Below are 15852 nucleotides of genomic sequence, written 5' to 3' on the forward strand. Positions count from 1 at the left end.
AATACAATATATGTATAAAAAAAATATACAATTAGGCCTCCACTCAGGCTTGATCCTGGGGACCCCAAGGGGTTTAGGTAAAAAAAATTATGTCATTATTTAGTATTATTATTATTATTATTCAATGTCTAAATCTCCAGATTAACATTAGGTCTATCTGTCAATATAAAGTGTTTTTTCAAGATTTAAGTTGTATGCTCTTTTTGTCAAAGAAAACCCAGTTTTTTTATGGAAAAAACACAAAATATGCAATATTTTCCCCCAATAACATTTTAAAGTGGAATATTTGAGATTATATAATAATTGGAGTTCATAGCATAACTCATAACATTCATTCATTATTATTTTTGAGCAACTTAAATAGACACTTAAAAAAAAGTCCCTCTAAAATTATTGGGGATCCAAAAGGGTCCTGCTCAGTAAAGTATTAAAAAATAAATCATACTTTTTTTTTAACTTTTAACACAATAGTCTCAAGATCAACTTCAGATCTATCCGCCAATTATAACTTTTGTTGTTTATGTTTTTTGTTTGTTCGTTTTAGGCCCTTATTTAAACAAAACAGCTTAGTTTTTTATATGGCAGACACAAAATATTTTCCCCAAAAAATATTCCAAAGTGGAATATTTAATGAGACGTAATTGGAGCTTTGAATAGGTCAATAATTCATAATGACATTGATTTAGATTCATTATTATTTTTTAAAGAAAGAAACAGCCTGCATGGCAGCTTTGTGTTATTAGAGTAAACATTGCAACATGTTCTTGTTACATTTCTCCTGTTTGCTCTTTCATACCACTTTATGTTTTTGTTTTTTTTTAAATCGTATTTTTAGAATGTGCCGCGGGGCCGTTAAAAAATTACCTGCGGGCCGCACTTTGGACACCCCTAATTTAGAACATGACCTATGCATGTAATGAGAAACAGTATGTTATAAAACATTTTTGTCAAAATTTAAAAATTAGTGAAAGCGTAAATAAAATATTTATTTCACTTAAAACAGTTAGGTTTTTGCCGCTTTCTTAACATTTCCAGCGAAGATACCCAACACATACACAGTACAGAAAAAATGATGTTAAATCCAAACAAATGTTTTAAAAAATAATTAAATAAAATATAAGATTTGCATAAATAGATTTTTCAATAACTGATTTTAAAAACACATTATTTTATTATGTCTAACCTGAAATCAAATCTAAATACAAAAAAATTATAAATAGAAAAAATAAATCTAAACATTTAAATATATTATCAACAATATTAATAAAAACAAAAACAAATGTACATATAAACAAATTTTAAAAACAAAATTAAAAAATAATTGGTTAAATGGGGGGAAAAAAAAGATTAAACATTTAAAATGACATGACAAAAAACTAGAGATTTCCGATAATGGCTTTTTTGCCGATATTGTCCAACTCTTAATTACCGATTCCGATATCAACCGATATATATACAGTCGTGGAATTAACACATTATTATGCCTAATTTTGTTGTGATGCCCCGCTGGATGCATTAAACAATGTAACAAGATTTTCCTAAATAAATTAACTCAAGTTATGGAAAAAAAATGCCAACATGGCACTGCCATATTTATTATTGAAGTCACAAAGTGCATTTTTTTTTTTTAACATGCCTCAAAACAGCAGCTTGGAATTTGGGATTTGGGACATGCTCTCCCTGAGAGAGCATGAGGAGGTTTGGTGGGGGGGGGGGGGTTGAGGTGGGAGGGTAGGGGCTAGCGGGGGGTGTATATTGTAGCGTCCCGGAAGAGTTAGTGCTGCAAGGGGTTCTGGGTATTTGTTCTGTTGTGTTATGGTGCGGATGTTCTCCCGAAATGTGTTTGTCATTCTTTGGTGTGGGTTCACAGTGTGGTGCATATTTGTAACAGTGTTAAAGTTGTTTATACAGGTCACCCTCAGTGTGACCTGTATGGCTGTTGACCAAGTATGCATTCACTTGTGTGTGTGAAAAGCCGTAGATATTATGTGACTGGACCGGCACGCAAAGGCAGTGCCTTCAAGGTTTATTGGCGCTCTGTACTTCTCCCTACGTCCGTGTACATGGCGGCGTTTTAAAAAGTCATACATTTTACTTTTTGAAACCGATACCGATAATTTCCGATATTACATTTTAAAGCATTTATCGGGCGATATCGGCAGTCCGATATTATAGGACATCTCTAAACAAAACAGTTGTTTTTGTTTCAAGTTGGATTAATTAATGTAGATATCATAATCATGTCCCGAGAAACACCCTGAAGCCACAAAATTAGATATGTTTTATGCATGTTTGGACATGCAATACTTGTAAGTGTTTGCCTAAAAAGTAAATCTAGATGTAGTGTACAGCAACATGGCCCCGCCCCCATCCCAATCACGTCCTAGCGTTATCTGCGGCTGTATATACATTTCTTCTCGACACAAACATCGCTTTTTATCTGCTGCCAAGCCTTGTCGAGGCTATGAGCGGCTATTGACTTTGTTTCTACCTCTGTAGGCGCTCCCATCGTGGTGTCTTTCCCGCACTTCTACCAGGCCGACCCCAAGTACATCAACGCCGTCGAAGGGCTCAGTCCCAACAAGGAGGAACACGAGACTTACCTGGATCTGCAACCGGTATGGCCCAAAATAGTCCTGGGATCACAGGATTGTAGTCTAAACTGTATTTTTTTTTAATATCATGAATACAATGTGTCTTTTATAGACCACCGGTGTTCCCATTCGCGCTTGCAAGCGAGCTCAGCTCAATGTCATCGTGAAAAGAGTGACGGGATTCCCGTGAGTCAAACTCTGTTTCCCCTTGACCTTCCATTTAGGACCATGTCCTCTTTAACCTGTCTCTTGCCTTCTCCCAGTGAAACCAAGATGATCAATGAGACCATTTTCCCCATCATGTACGTGAACGAGGTGAGACAAATGGCCGCCAAGTGTAACTGACGCAATGTGTCCTCAACTGAGCTTTAACGACGCATCCCTTCGCCGCACAGACGGCGACGGTGGACGACGACTCAGCGGCTCAGATGAGAACGCTGCTCTTAATCGTCACCCTGGTGTCCAACTTCCCCTTGCTCATCGTAGGCTTGGGCATCATCCTGCTGCTCGTGCTGGTCGTCTTATTCTGCCGAAACCGCCAGAAGAAGGTAAGATCCTGCGCCGCCATCGCCCCGGCTTATAAGTAGCAACAATAATATAGATGTGATGCTAGCAATAGTATACTAAATGCTAGCTTTTAGATGGTTTAGGTCTCACTTAGGAAAGCTTTTAAGCCCTAACTTTGTGCATGAGAACTAACACGCTGCATGTAAAAAAACAGCACGAGCATGTTTGTCTTTTTTGGAGTTTTGCTGTGCGTTTTCCAACTGTTATTGCATCGTTTTGTGAATTGTGTTAAGTCAGAAAAGATGCTAGGTGTCATCGCATCACACCACTACGCACGTCACACAGGAAGGCGATCCGGCTAAACTTGCACTTGCTGAAAAAAACGAAATTAGCGCTGTAATTAGTATCGTGCCTCTCGAACGTTGACCAGTTACTTTCCATTAGGGCTGGGCGATATGGCCTTTTATTAATATCTCAATATTTTTGGGCCATGTCACGATACACGATATATATCTGGATATTTTGCCTTAGCCTTGAATGAACACTTGATGCATATAATCACAGCAGTATGATGATTCTATGTGTCTACATTAAAACATTCTTCTTCATACTGCATTAATATATGCTTATTTTAAACTTTCATGCAGAGAGGGAAATCACAACTAAGTCAATTGACCAAAAGTGTATTTATTAAACAGTAATTAAGCAGTGGCACAAACATTCATGTCATTTCAAAACAGAAAGTGCAAGATTGTCAGAGACATTTTAAAACAAGCAAAAGTGCTGAGTGCACTTTTGTGCATGATGTCACTAAGATGACATATCAAAACACTACATTAAAGTGCACTTTTTGTACAGAACGCCACTACAATAGTTAAAAAAATGTTAAAAACGATGTCACACAAGATATTTCAAAAACTGTCAAATAAAAATGAGCTGCATAATAGGAAGGTCGGTTTTTTTTCATACAATGTTGATGTGGAAATTGTTGCGTCTGCATTTTGTGGGTGTGACATGCAGTTTCAAGCACTTTTCATTCTCTAGCGGGTGACTTTTCAAATGATGCTACAAATTAGCAGTACTGCTACTTTTTGTAGCAACGCTTTTGCCGCGCTTGAAGCCAAACCACCGCCAGACGATGGACCCCGTGCTGTTTTTCTTGGCAATTAATTATTCCTCCATTTGTTACCAGATTCGCACCTTCTTTCTCTCTTATTACCACTCGCAACGCACCGTTAGCATCACAGCTAATGTTACCCATGTCGCTCCCTCTCTTTTCGGGGAGGGCGTATGACGTTGCACGCGCGACAGTATGTGACGTATGTAAGAAGGTGCGCTTGTTTAAGTCTCTGTGAGAAGGAGAGACAAGAAAGAGTGGTAAACGCACGCAGTGTAATGCCCGCAGCTAAAAGCAACTGCGTGAGAATGTATACTCCAATATCACGATATAGTCATTTTCTATATCGCACAGAGACAAACCCGCGATATATCGCCCAGCCCTACTTTTCATACATGCCAACTTCTACTTAAACAACACTTTTCCTGTTTAAATCATTTAAGATACTTTTTGGCAGCCAAAACAAAGAAAGATGCTTTTACAATAGCCATGGAAGCTAAGTAGGTGCATAACTGTGCGTGTATTCTTAATCATGTGTATACTTTGTAAACAAATACAGTGCAGGCCAGCCTTTTCTACACTTCAATTCTCCTATTGGGCAACATTTGGGCTTCTGGGTTGTTTACCCCAAAGCTAAGCAGTTTTACATTTTAGTTCCCTTACGGTACTAAAAATAACCAAATTGTGGCCATAAAACTCAAGTATATACACTGCAAAAACTGAAACCTAAGTAAGATTAGATATCTCAAATAAGGGTGATATTTGCTTATTTTCTGTCTGATAAGATAATTCTTCTCACTAAGCAGATTTTATGTTAGTGTTTTACTTGTTTTAAGGGTTTTGGTCCTAAATGATCTCAGTAAGATATTACAGTTTGTTACTGAGATTTGATGACCTATATTGAGTAAAACATGCGTGAAACTAGAATATCAAGTGTTGCAAAGCTGTGTCATCAACACTCACAAGTATAAAACTACTTTTTTAAAGTAATAATTTCTTACTTCAAGCATGAAAAATAAGTCATGACTTTGACACAATTGTGTCTCATAATTAAAACAGATGACAGCCAAATGGACTTTGCTGTTTTATTTTCAATGAAACAATAAAAAACACGTACTCGTATAGTAGTACAGTTGGCACAGTACACTAAACTGACAGTTAATATTTAAACATTTAACATGTGACATTTCTAACAATTTTGAACAGAAATAGTTCATGCACATTCAGATAAATTCTTCAAAATTACAATTAAAAAAAAATTGTGGCCGGGGGCCGGGCTGTATATATGCGCACTAATTGACTGAAAGAGCACACACTTGGCGCGATGATGTTATGTTATCGATGGAAAAAGGCATTTTTAGACCATATGATTTGCCTGAGCGGCTAGGAGACCCCGAGAGTAACAAGCGCTTGCCTTGTTGCCTTTCCATTAAGAACACTAAATTAGTTTTTAGTATAAGTTTGATGGTTTCAAGAAATGTAATGCCGAGCGCATATCATCATGTCAAGATAATGGCACTAGCATTTACTTAATTTAAGAATATTTTTCAACATATTGAGCAAAAAGGTCTTTTTTTTTCCTATCAAGAAAAGTGCACTTGTTATTAGTGAGAATATACTTATTTTAAGGTATTTTTGGGTTCATTGAGGCTAGCTAATTTTACTTGTTTTGGAAAGTCTGGACAAGCCGACATTTCTTGTTCTGTTGGCAGATAATTTTGCTTAGTTCAAATAAAATACCCCTAACTTTAGTAAATTTTTTTCTTGTTTTTGGACACTGACTTTTTGCAGTGTATTTAACTGTGATTGTTACACCCTTAAAGTTAAGCCATATCTAATATCTAGTCAGTTTTCTCATCTAGTTTTCCAGCAAAGAACATGACATAACGAATACCGTATTTTCCGAACTACAGACCGCACCGTTATGTAAGCCGCAGCCACTAAATTTTAGGGAAAACATTCTTGTTCATATATAAGCCGCAGATATATATACGTTCTGAAATGAGTTATTTACACAGAAAGATTTTGTAAATGTTTATTTACATACCTTAATTGTTTCCAAATGACTACTGTAACACGGCAGTCAAAATGACTGATCAAACAAAATCGTCATGGACCCACTAGCTGTGGAATCTAGCTCTCCAATCAGCTAAACCCATTCAATAACTCCACGGTGACGTCTTGATGAATTTACTGAGGAATTTGTGAAACTGAAACGATACAAAAAGAACGCTATTGTAAGTTAATACCAACACAAACGCTTGTAAACGTGGTACTCGTGTCGGCATATTAGCTAATGCTGACGGCGCTAGCTTGATTACGTTACGACAGCACATACAAATATGCTTGAAAACACAACTGACAAATATGACGGTTTAGAAAGTATGAATTGTTTTAGTTATATTGTAAAACTTGTCCAAACAATAAAAGTCCTTTTCAGGGTCTGTTTGTGTATTAGAAAAACTATTCGTTGAATACAAAACACTACCGCCATTAGTGTGGAAAAAAAAATCCTTAAATTAGTCGCACCGTTTTATAAGCCACAGGGTGCAAAGCGTAGGAAAAAAGTAGCGGCTAATAGTCTGTAAAACACGGTAGTTATTTGACAACACACAGTAAGTTCATGCTATTAGCGTAGCATCTTGCCGAACACGGACATGAAACTGCTGGCTTGGTTAAAAGAAACATTTTAGTTTGATAAAATTGACAAACCACTCTTAAATGTTTCAGTGTTTTCACCAAATAGAAGCCAGCCGTTTCTCCTTGTTTGGAAGCTAAGCATGCTAAGCTAACGATGCAGCTCCACACATACATCATTTGTCATCTAAGTCATTTCTCAAATGTCACACGATTGTCAGCTTAGATTATAGCACTGTTTGAAAAAATGTTGAATATGCTTAATTGCAATGTGAAGCATTATATTAACCCTGTTGTTCAATTTTTTACATTTCTGTAACCCCCTTTTTTTCCCTTTTCTGTTTTAGAACGAAGTAAAACGTATTGATTTTACTGAGGCTTTTCATTCTTTTGCTGTAAGTCTTTATTCATTTTTGCCACCTTATTTGCTGTTCTCCTATGTTTAATTCAGTTTGTTAGCCAACAAATATGTTTTAATGTACATTTGGGTCTTAATTGGCACCTTGTAGTATATTTGCCTTTTATTTATTGACTTAAATGTATGTTGTGGTGCTTTATATTTATAGCTATGTCTATATGAACATGGATATTTTTACAACGCAAATCTTCCTTTTGCATTTTAACTTTTCGTTTACACTCAAAATGTCCACTTTTATCCTTAAAAACTTTGAAAAACTTCATTGTTTGTGGGTGGACGAGTAAAATGTAGCTTGCGATATGATCTCACTTGTTTAATCTTTACTTAATAACAGAACACCAGCCAGTAAGGTATTGATTCATGACTGCAGATGTGATTTTATGCAATAGTATTTGCGTGCCAGACTTAAAACATGCATAAGCGTTAAAAAAACATGTTTCCTTCGTTTTTTGTGAGTGTGTGTGTGCAGATTTTAAAGTTAATGTACACATCTGTATGTCTATCACTATATGAAATAATTTAAAGACAGTATACACATCTGTACATCACTATATTGATGAATTTACAGCTAATATAGCACTTAATTGATGAATTTGAAGATAGTATACATCTAATATATTACTATATTGATTAATTTAAAGATAGTATACACATATGTACATCTGATATATCACTATATTAATGAATTTACAGCTAATATAGTTGTGTATATATAATATATCTTTATTGATTAATTTGAATATAGTATAAGTCTAATACCACTATTTTGATTAATTGTAAGATAGTATAAACGTCTGTACAGCTAATATAGCACTTAATTGATGAATTTGAAGATAGTATACATCTAATATATTACTATATTGATTCATTTAAAGATAGTATAGACATATGTACATATAATATATCACTATATTAATGAATTTACAGCTAATATAGCTGTATATATATAATAATATAGCTTTAATGATTAAATATAGTATAGGTCTAATACCACTATTTTGATTAATTGTAAGATAGTATATACGTCTATACAGCTAATATAGCACTTAATTGATGAATTTGAAGATAGTATACATCTAATATATTACTATATTGATTAATTTAAAGATAGTATACACATATGTACATCTGATATATCACTATATTAATGAATTAACAGCTAATATAGTTGTGTATATATAATATATCTTTATTGATTAATTTGAATATAGTATAAGTCTAATACCACTATTTTGATTAATCGTAAGATAGTATAAACGTCTGTACAGCTAATATAGCACGTAATTGATGAATTTGAAGATAGTATACATCTAATATATTACTATATTGATTCATTTAAAGATAGTATACACATATGTACATATAATATATCACTATATTAATGAATTTACAGCTAATATAGCTGTATATATAATATAGCTTTATTGATTAATTTAAATAATATAGGTCTAATACCACTATTTTGATTAATTGTAAGATAGTATATACATCTATACAGCTAATATAGCACTTAATTGATGAATTTGAAGATAGTATACATCTAATATATTAATATATTTATTAATTGAAAGATAGTATACACATATGTACATCTAATATATCACTATTTTAATGAATTTACAGCTAATATAGCTGTATATATATAATAATATAGCTTTATTGATTAATTTAAATATAGTATAGGTCTAATACCACTATTTTGATTAATTGTAAGATAGTATATACGTCTGTACAGCTAATATAGCACTTAATTGATGAATTTGAAGATAGTGTGCATCTAATATATTACTATATTGATTCATTTAAAGATAGTATACACATATGTACATCTAATATATCACTATATTAATGAATTTACAGCTAATATAGCTGTATATATAATATAGCTTTATTGATTAATTTAAATATAGTATAGGTCTAATACCACTATTTTGATTAATTGTAAGATAGTATATACGTCTATACAGCTAATATAGCACTTAATTGATGAATTTGAAGATAGTATACATCTAATATATTAATATATTGATTAATTGAAAGATAGTATACACATATGTACATCTAATATATCACTATTTTAATGAATTTACAGCTAATATAGCTGTATATATAATAGCTTTATTGATTAATTTATAGTATAGGTCTAATACCACTATTTTTGATTAATTGTAAGATAGTATGTACATCTATACAGCTAATATAGCACTTAATTGATGAATTTGAAGATAGTATACCTCTAATATATTAATATATTGATTAATTGAAAGATAGTATACACATATGTACATCTAATATATCACTATTTTAATGAATTTACAGCTAATATAGCTGTATATATAATATAGCTTTATTGATGAATTTAAATATAGGTCTAATACTACTATTTTGATTAATTCTTAAATAGTATATACGTCTGTACAACTAATATATTACTATATTGATGTATTTAAAGATGGTATACATGTCTGTACATCTAATATACCACTATATTGATGAATTTAGAGGTAGTATACACGTCTGTACATCTATATCAATATATTGAGGAATTTAGAGGTAGTATAAGTATCCGTACATTTAATGTATCACTATATTAATTAATTTACAGCCAATATAACACTTTATTGACAAATTTAAAGATAGTATATACGTCTGTACAGCTAATATATGATTATATTCATGAATTTAAAGATAATATAGACATATGAACATCAAATATATCACTATTTTGATTAATTTAAATAATGTACATCTAATGTCACCATATTGATTCATTTAAAGATAATGTACACATCCGTATGTCTAATATCATTATATTGACAAATTTAAGGATAATATACATATTGTATCTATCACTATGGAGGAATTTTAAAGATAATATACACATGTACATCTAATATCACTATTTTGATAACCAAATTTTAAAGCTAATATACACATTATTTTATATATAATATATTGAGAGTGTCAAATATGTGTCGTTGACGTAGGGACGCTTAATTAAGTCAATGCTACCCGAAACAGCAGCACCTAGTGAGTTGTTATCAGCTGTTTTAGTTCATATTTTACATATTTCACGTGCTTTTCCACTAACGCCCGTGTTTCTTGGGACGCAGACGGCCAAAGACGAGACGGCTTACACGCAAGTCAGCGACAAGACGGACGAGTCGCCGGACGCGCCGGCCAGCCAGCCTATAAGGAACGGCTCGTACATCGCCATGTCTCCAGTGGAGGCCCAGAAGTGTTGATACAGGATGCTTGCCAACAACCACCCCACGCCCCAAACCCCTCACCCCAAGCCTGGCACATGGGAAGGGGGCTCGAGGGATCAGTGCACAGCAGGGGGGGGTCAACAAAAGACAGCGCTCCTCTCCCTGAGCCCTCCTAGGACGGTTTATTGCGTCATCACCTCCGACTTGACTCGCCTTCCTCCCCCTCCTCCTCCTCCTCGTCCTCTCTTGGTTGACTCCAAAGATGAAGGACTCGACCAGGACAAGCCTTTTTTTGTACCCCCTAAAAGGTAGCATAGGTGTCTCCATTCCTACACGGACGCATTCTTTGGCCGGCAAAACTTATTAGGAACCACTGAGCCAAACCTTGTTTCCTACACACACAAACTGTGTGTGTTTAATCCAACACTAGACGCATTTCAGAGTCCCCCTGGCTGTGAAAGCAGTCCCCCCCCCCCCCCCACCTGTAGCCCGATGCACCTTTTTGTAAGCGCCACAAGAACTAAGAAGGGAGACCTGCTTCCTGCCTTACCACCATGATATCTCATGACACTAACGTCGCACGCCAACACTGTTACTCAAGCACAAGATGGACTCCCGGCAGTCCTCCGTCGAAGCTACCAGGTCGTCTCCTTTTTTTTTTTCCTACCTTGGATGAGTCCAAGACGCTGTGGAGCGCCACCCGGTGTTACTGTGCAGCACTTGAATCACTCTTCGTGTCTTACACTGCACGGCGCCCCGCGTCACGCTTAAGACCGTACCGCCAAAAAAAAAAACGAAACGACAAACATCCCCGCACTTTTTGCCTGGAAAATGTGCCCTGTTGTATTTTTATTTTTTTGTCACGTCAACTTTGTGGTCCACGCGTTCAAAACATTTCAGTGTCTTCTTTTTCATGTTTGTTATTGCTGCTAGTGTGGCCATAACCTGTGGGAGTGGGGTTTGTGTGGAAGGGGTCACACCAGTCTTAAGTCCGTCATTTCATCGCAACGTTTTTTTTCACGACTTTTGTGTAGGCGGGCTAACACGTCAGTCTTAAGATTTTGTGCCACGGGTCAGTTTAAACTCTTACTTCACAAAGGGCCTTTTTGTTCACTCTTTCTCACCAGTAGAGGTTCAGTTCGCACTACTCGTTCGGTAAATTTCCAGTTTTGTTACCTTTTTCCGATCGCACGTTTTCATCGTTACGCAGGAGTGACGATTCGGTCGACCATTTCAAGTTAAACCAAGATGGCCAGTTTGATTAATTCTGGCGAGACCTGACTGCTGCCAATTCATCTCATCGCAATGCGATATTTTTAAGAGGTGCTTTTTTTTCCGTCAAAACCAATTCAAGAGCATAACATGTTGTTCCCATTCCGATCTGTGTCGATCCTACAAAATCGAGCTAAATCCTCCGACTGGAAAGTTCTCAGCTCTTTTGACGAATTTTCCAGTTTTGCTACCTTTTCCGATCGCACATTTTCATCGTTACAGAGGAGTGACGATTCGGTCGACCATTTCAAGTTAAACAAACTGGTTCTGTCAAGTTAGATCCTTTAACTCGCACCCGACAGAAACGGCAAAATATACGTACTCCACAGAACTGTACCGAACCACTTGTGATCACGAGGATTTTAAGTCTAGTTTCCACCAAGGAGCTCAAGTTAATTCGCACAAGTTCCTCTTTGTAATCTACAATATTTTTGGATGTCTTGCAGAAAAGTTGAAAAAATTGTCTTGCTCTGATCGTGAAATTTCATCGTAACAAGTGTGTCGACCAATGACAGTGCAAGCATGTCTAGCTCCGCCCCAAACAACTTCGGATCAGACCTAACAGTAACCGCAAAATATACGTACTGTACTGTACCGAACGTTTCCACCGAGAAGGTCGGATCGGTTAGGTCCAATCAGACTTTTCCACCCTCCGAACAGAAAAGTGACCATTCTGTCAACCGATCCGAGGACCCCAGTTAAGTCCGTCTTTGCCTCAACAGAAGGTTACTGCAAAATGGGTAGAAAAATATCGGACGTTTTTTTACCAAGATGGCCAGTTTGATTAATTCTGGCGAGACACGACTGCTGCAAATTCATCTCATCGCAATGCAATATTTTTAAGTGGTGCTTTTTTTCGTCAAAACCAATTAAAGAGCATAACATGTTGTTCCCATTCCGATCATTACAGAAGCAACGGTTGTGTCGATCCTACAAAATCGAGCTAAATCCTCCGACTGGAAAGTTCTCAGCCTTTATGACTGAACCCAAGCTCTTTTGATGAATTTTCCAGTTTTGCTACCTTTTCCGATCGCACATTTTCATCGTTACAGAGGAGTGACGATTCGGTCGACCATTTCAAGTTAAACAAAACGGTTCTGTCAAGTTAGATCTTTCAACTCGCACCCGACAGAAACGGCAAAATATACGTACTCCGAAGAACTGTACCGAACCACTTGTGTTCACGAGGATTTTAAGTCTAGTTTCCACCAAGGAGCTCAAGTTAATTCGCACAAGTTCCTCTTTGTAATCTACAATATTTTTGGATGTCTTGCAGAAAAGTTGAAAAAATTGTCTTGCTCTGATCGTGAAATTTCATCGTAACAAGTGTGTCGACCAATGACAGTGCGAGCCCCAACCAACTTCGGATCAGACCTAACAGAAACCGCAAAATATACATACTGTACTGCAACGAATGTTTCCACCAAGTAGGTCGGATAGGTTTGTTCCGATCAGAATTTTTTGTCGTAATGCAGGAGTGACGATTCTGTCAAGTTAGATCTTTCAACTCGCACCCGACAAACGGCAAAATATACATACTCCAAAGAACTGTACCGAACCACTTGTGATCACGAGGATTTTAAGTCTAGTTTCCACCAAGGAGCTCAAGTTAATTCGCACAAGTTCCTCTTTGTAATCTACAATATTTTTGGATGTCTTGCAGAAAATTGGAAAAAACCGTCTTGCTCTGATCGTGAAATTTCATCGTAACAAGTGTGTCGACCAATGACAGTGTAAGCGTCCAACAGCAACCAACTTCGGATCAGACCTAACAGAAACCGCAAAATATACATACTGTACTGTAACGAATGTTTCCACCAAGTAGGTCGGATCGGTTAGTTCCGATCAGAATTTTTTGTCTTAATGCAGGAGTGACGATTCTGTCAAGTTAGATCCTTCAAATCGCACCCGACAGAAACGGCAAAATATACGTACTCCAAAGAACTGTACCGAACCACTCTGTGGACACAAGGGTTATAAGATTCGCACAAATTCCTCTCTGTTTGTAATCTACAATATTTTTGGATGTCTCGCAGAAAAGTTGAAAAAAATTGTCTCGTTCCTATCGTGAAATTTCATCATAACAATTCTGTCGACCAATGACTGTGCAAGTGTGTCTAGTTCCGCCCCAACCAACTTCGGATCAGACCTAACAGAAACCGCAAAATATACGTACTGTACTGCAGCGAACGTTTCCACCGAGAAGGTCGGATTGGTTAGTTCGGATCAGACTTTTCCACCGTCCAAACAGAAAAGTGACCATTCTGTCAACCGATCCGAGGACCCCAGTTAGTTCGTCTTTGCCTCAACAGAAGGTTACTGCAAAATGGGAAACTTTGAATAGACTTGTTGCCACAAATGGTAGAAAAATACCGGACGTTTTTTACCAAGATGGCCAGTTAGTTCAGATCAGAATTTTCCGTAGTAACGCAGGACTGAAGATTCTGTTGACCGATTAAAGTTAGATCCTGCAAATCGCACCCGGCAGAAACGGCAAAATATACGTACTCCACAAAACTGTACCAAACCACTTGGTGGACGCGAGGATTTTAAGTTCTAAGATTCGCGCAAAGTTGAAAAAAATGGTCTTGTTCCAATCGTGGAATTTCATCGTAACAATTCTGTCGACCAATGACGGAGCAAGTGTGTCTAGCTCCGCCCCAACCAAAACAGTACTGTAGAGTGCGATGCTTCAGATCGGACCTAACAGAAACCGCAAAAGACACGTACTGTACTGTACCGAACGTTTCCACCAAGTCGGTCGGATCGGTTCGTTCCGATCAGACTTTCCATCGTAACACAGGAGTGACGATTCTGTGGACCGACGAAAGAACAGATGTCCATCTCGCTCCGCCCCAGCCAAAGAGTAAAAGTGGGACCCTTCGGATCAGAAGTACCGAAAGTTTCATGTTGGATCGGTTAGTTCCGATCAAAATGTTCCATCATGACACAGGAGAGACGGTTCTGTCGACCGCAGTTTCAGTTGATCTCCAGCAGGATACTTCCAATTGGACTCTTTGCGGGAAATGGATTTGCAGCGGATCGGTTATACCTGATCAGATTGAACAAGCGACACAAATTCATCTTGCTGTCACTTTTACCGATCTATTTCAACCCCTTTGTTGGATTTCTCTACCAAGACCATCGTAACAACTCACATATTCCGATCAAACATTCCATCCGAACACAAAAGTGACGACTCTGTCAACCGACCCGAGGACCCCAGTTAGTCCGTCTTTGCCTCACCAGAAGTTTACTGCAAAGTGGGAAACTTTGAACAGACTTCTTGCCACAAACGGTAGAAAAACAACGGACGTTTTTTTTACCAAGATCATCTCATCGTAATGCACGATATTTTTAAGTGGTCAAAAACAATTAAACAGCGTATCATGTTCCCATTTTGATCGTTACAGAAGCAACGGTTCTACCAAATCGAGCTAAAATCCTCCGACTGGAAAGTTCTGAACCCGACCTCTTTTGGTGAACTTATTTATTTTATTTTTTTTTGTGTACTTTTTTTTTGACACGAGACCTTAATCCCGATCACCTGTTCACACCTGAGCCATCGCTTCTCCGTTTTGGAAGACTGAGCCCGCATTCGCTCATTGGCTCGTGACCAAAGATGACCTTTAGCTTCCGTGCCACAAACCGCTCCCGCCTAGCTTTCCCTTCAAGACAAAAAAAACAAAACGTGTCACTGTTAAAGTATTTTGCTGCGTGGACACTTTTGTGTGTGTGTGTGTGTGTGTGTGTGTACGAGAATGTGTGTGTGTGTGTGTTATGTGCCTTCTTGACATCAAGGCCGAAAGAACACTGGCTAGTTTTTGCCTCTAAGTCTCAGTATTATGTAAAATAAAAGCAATACAAACTTGTAAAAAAAAAAAAATAGTAAGGGGCCACTCGATATTTATCCCCCCTCCCCCTCCCGGAATTGTGATATTTTTATTTTTTTTCTTGGTGTATATTGTTTGTAGATATTCTGCTTGGGTCCAAGCTTCATTTCACTTTGTTTTGACCAGAAAACGAGTAAAGTTACACATGGACGGTGGCGCGGTCACGTGACCTCGCCCAAGGTCACACTGGACGGTTGCTGACTTA

At 37.0% G+C, this 15852-nt stretch overlaps 1 protein-coding gene across 2 annotated transcripts in view; it reads left to right on the forward strand.

The window, feature by feature from the left end:
- Positions 1-15640, forward strand: part of scarb2a (scavenger receptor class B, member 2a) — a 34822-nt gene extending 19182 nt beyond the window's left edge. Inside the window, exons 9-14 of one of the 2 annotated variants that reach the window (XM_062025059.1) lie at positions 2500-2618; positions 2707-2780; positions 2858-2909; positions 2990-3142; positions 7203-7250; positions 10387-15640. In XM_062025059.1, coding sequence (XP_061881043.1) covers positions 2500-2618; positions 2707-2780; positions 2858-2909; positions 2990-3142; positions 7203-7250; positions 10387-10518 — 578 coding nt within the window. In that variant the 3' untranslated portion in view covers positions 10519-15640. The remainder of the gene's footprint in view (positions 1-2499; positions 2619-2706; positions 2781-2857; positions 2910-2989; positions 3143-7202; positions 7251-10386) is intronic. The other variant, XM_062025060.1, reaches the window with a different exon arrangement.
- The last annotated feature ends 212 nt before the right edge of the window (positions 15641-15852 follow it).

The sequence above is a fragment of the Entelurus aequoreus genome, linkage group LG17 (genome assembly GCF_033978785.1).
Source record: "Entelurus aequoreus isolate RoL-2023_Sb linkage group LG17, RoL_Eaeq_v1.1, whole genome shotgun sequence".
Lineage (NCBI taxonomy): Eukaryota > Metazoa > Chordata > Actinopteri > Syngnathiformes > Syngnathidae > Entelurus > Entelurus aequoreus.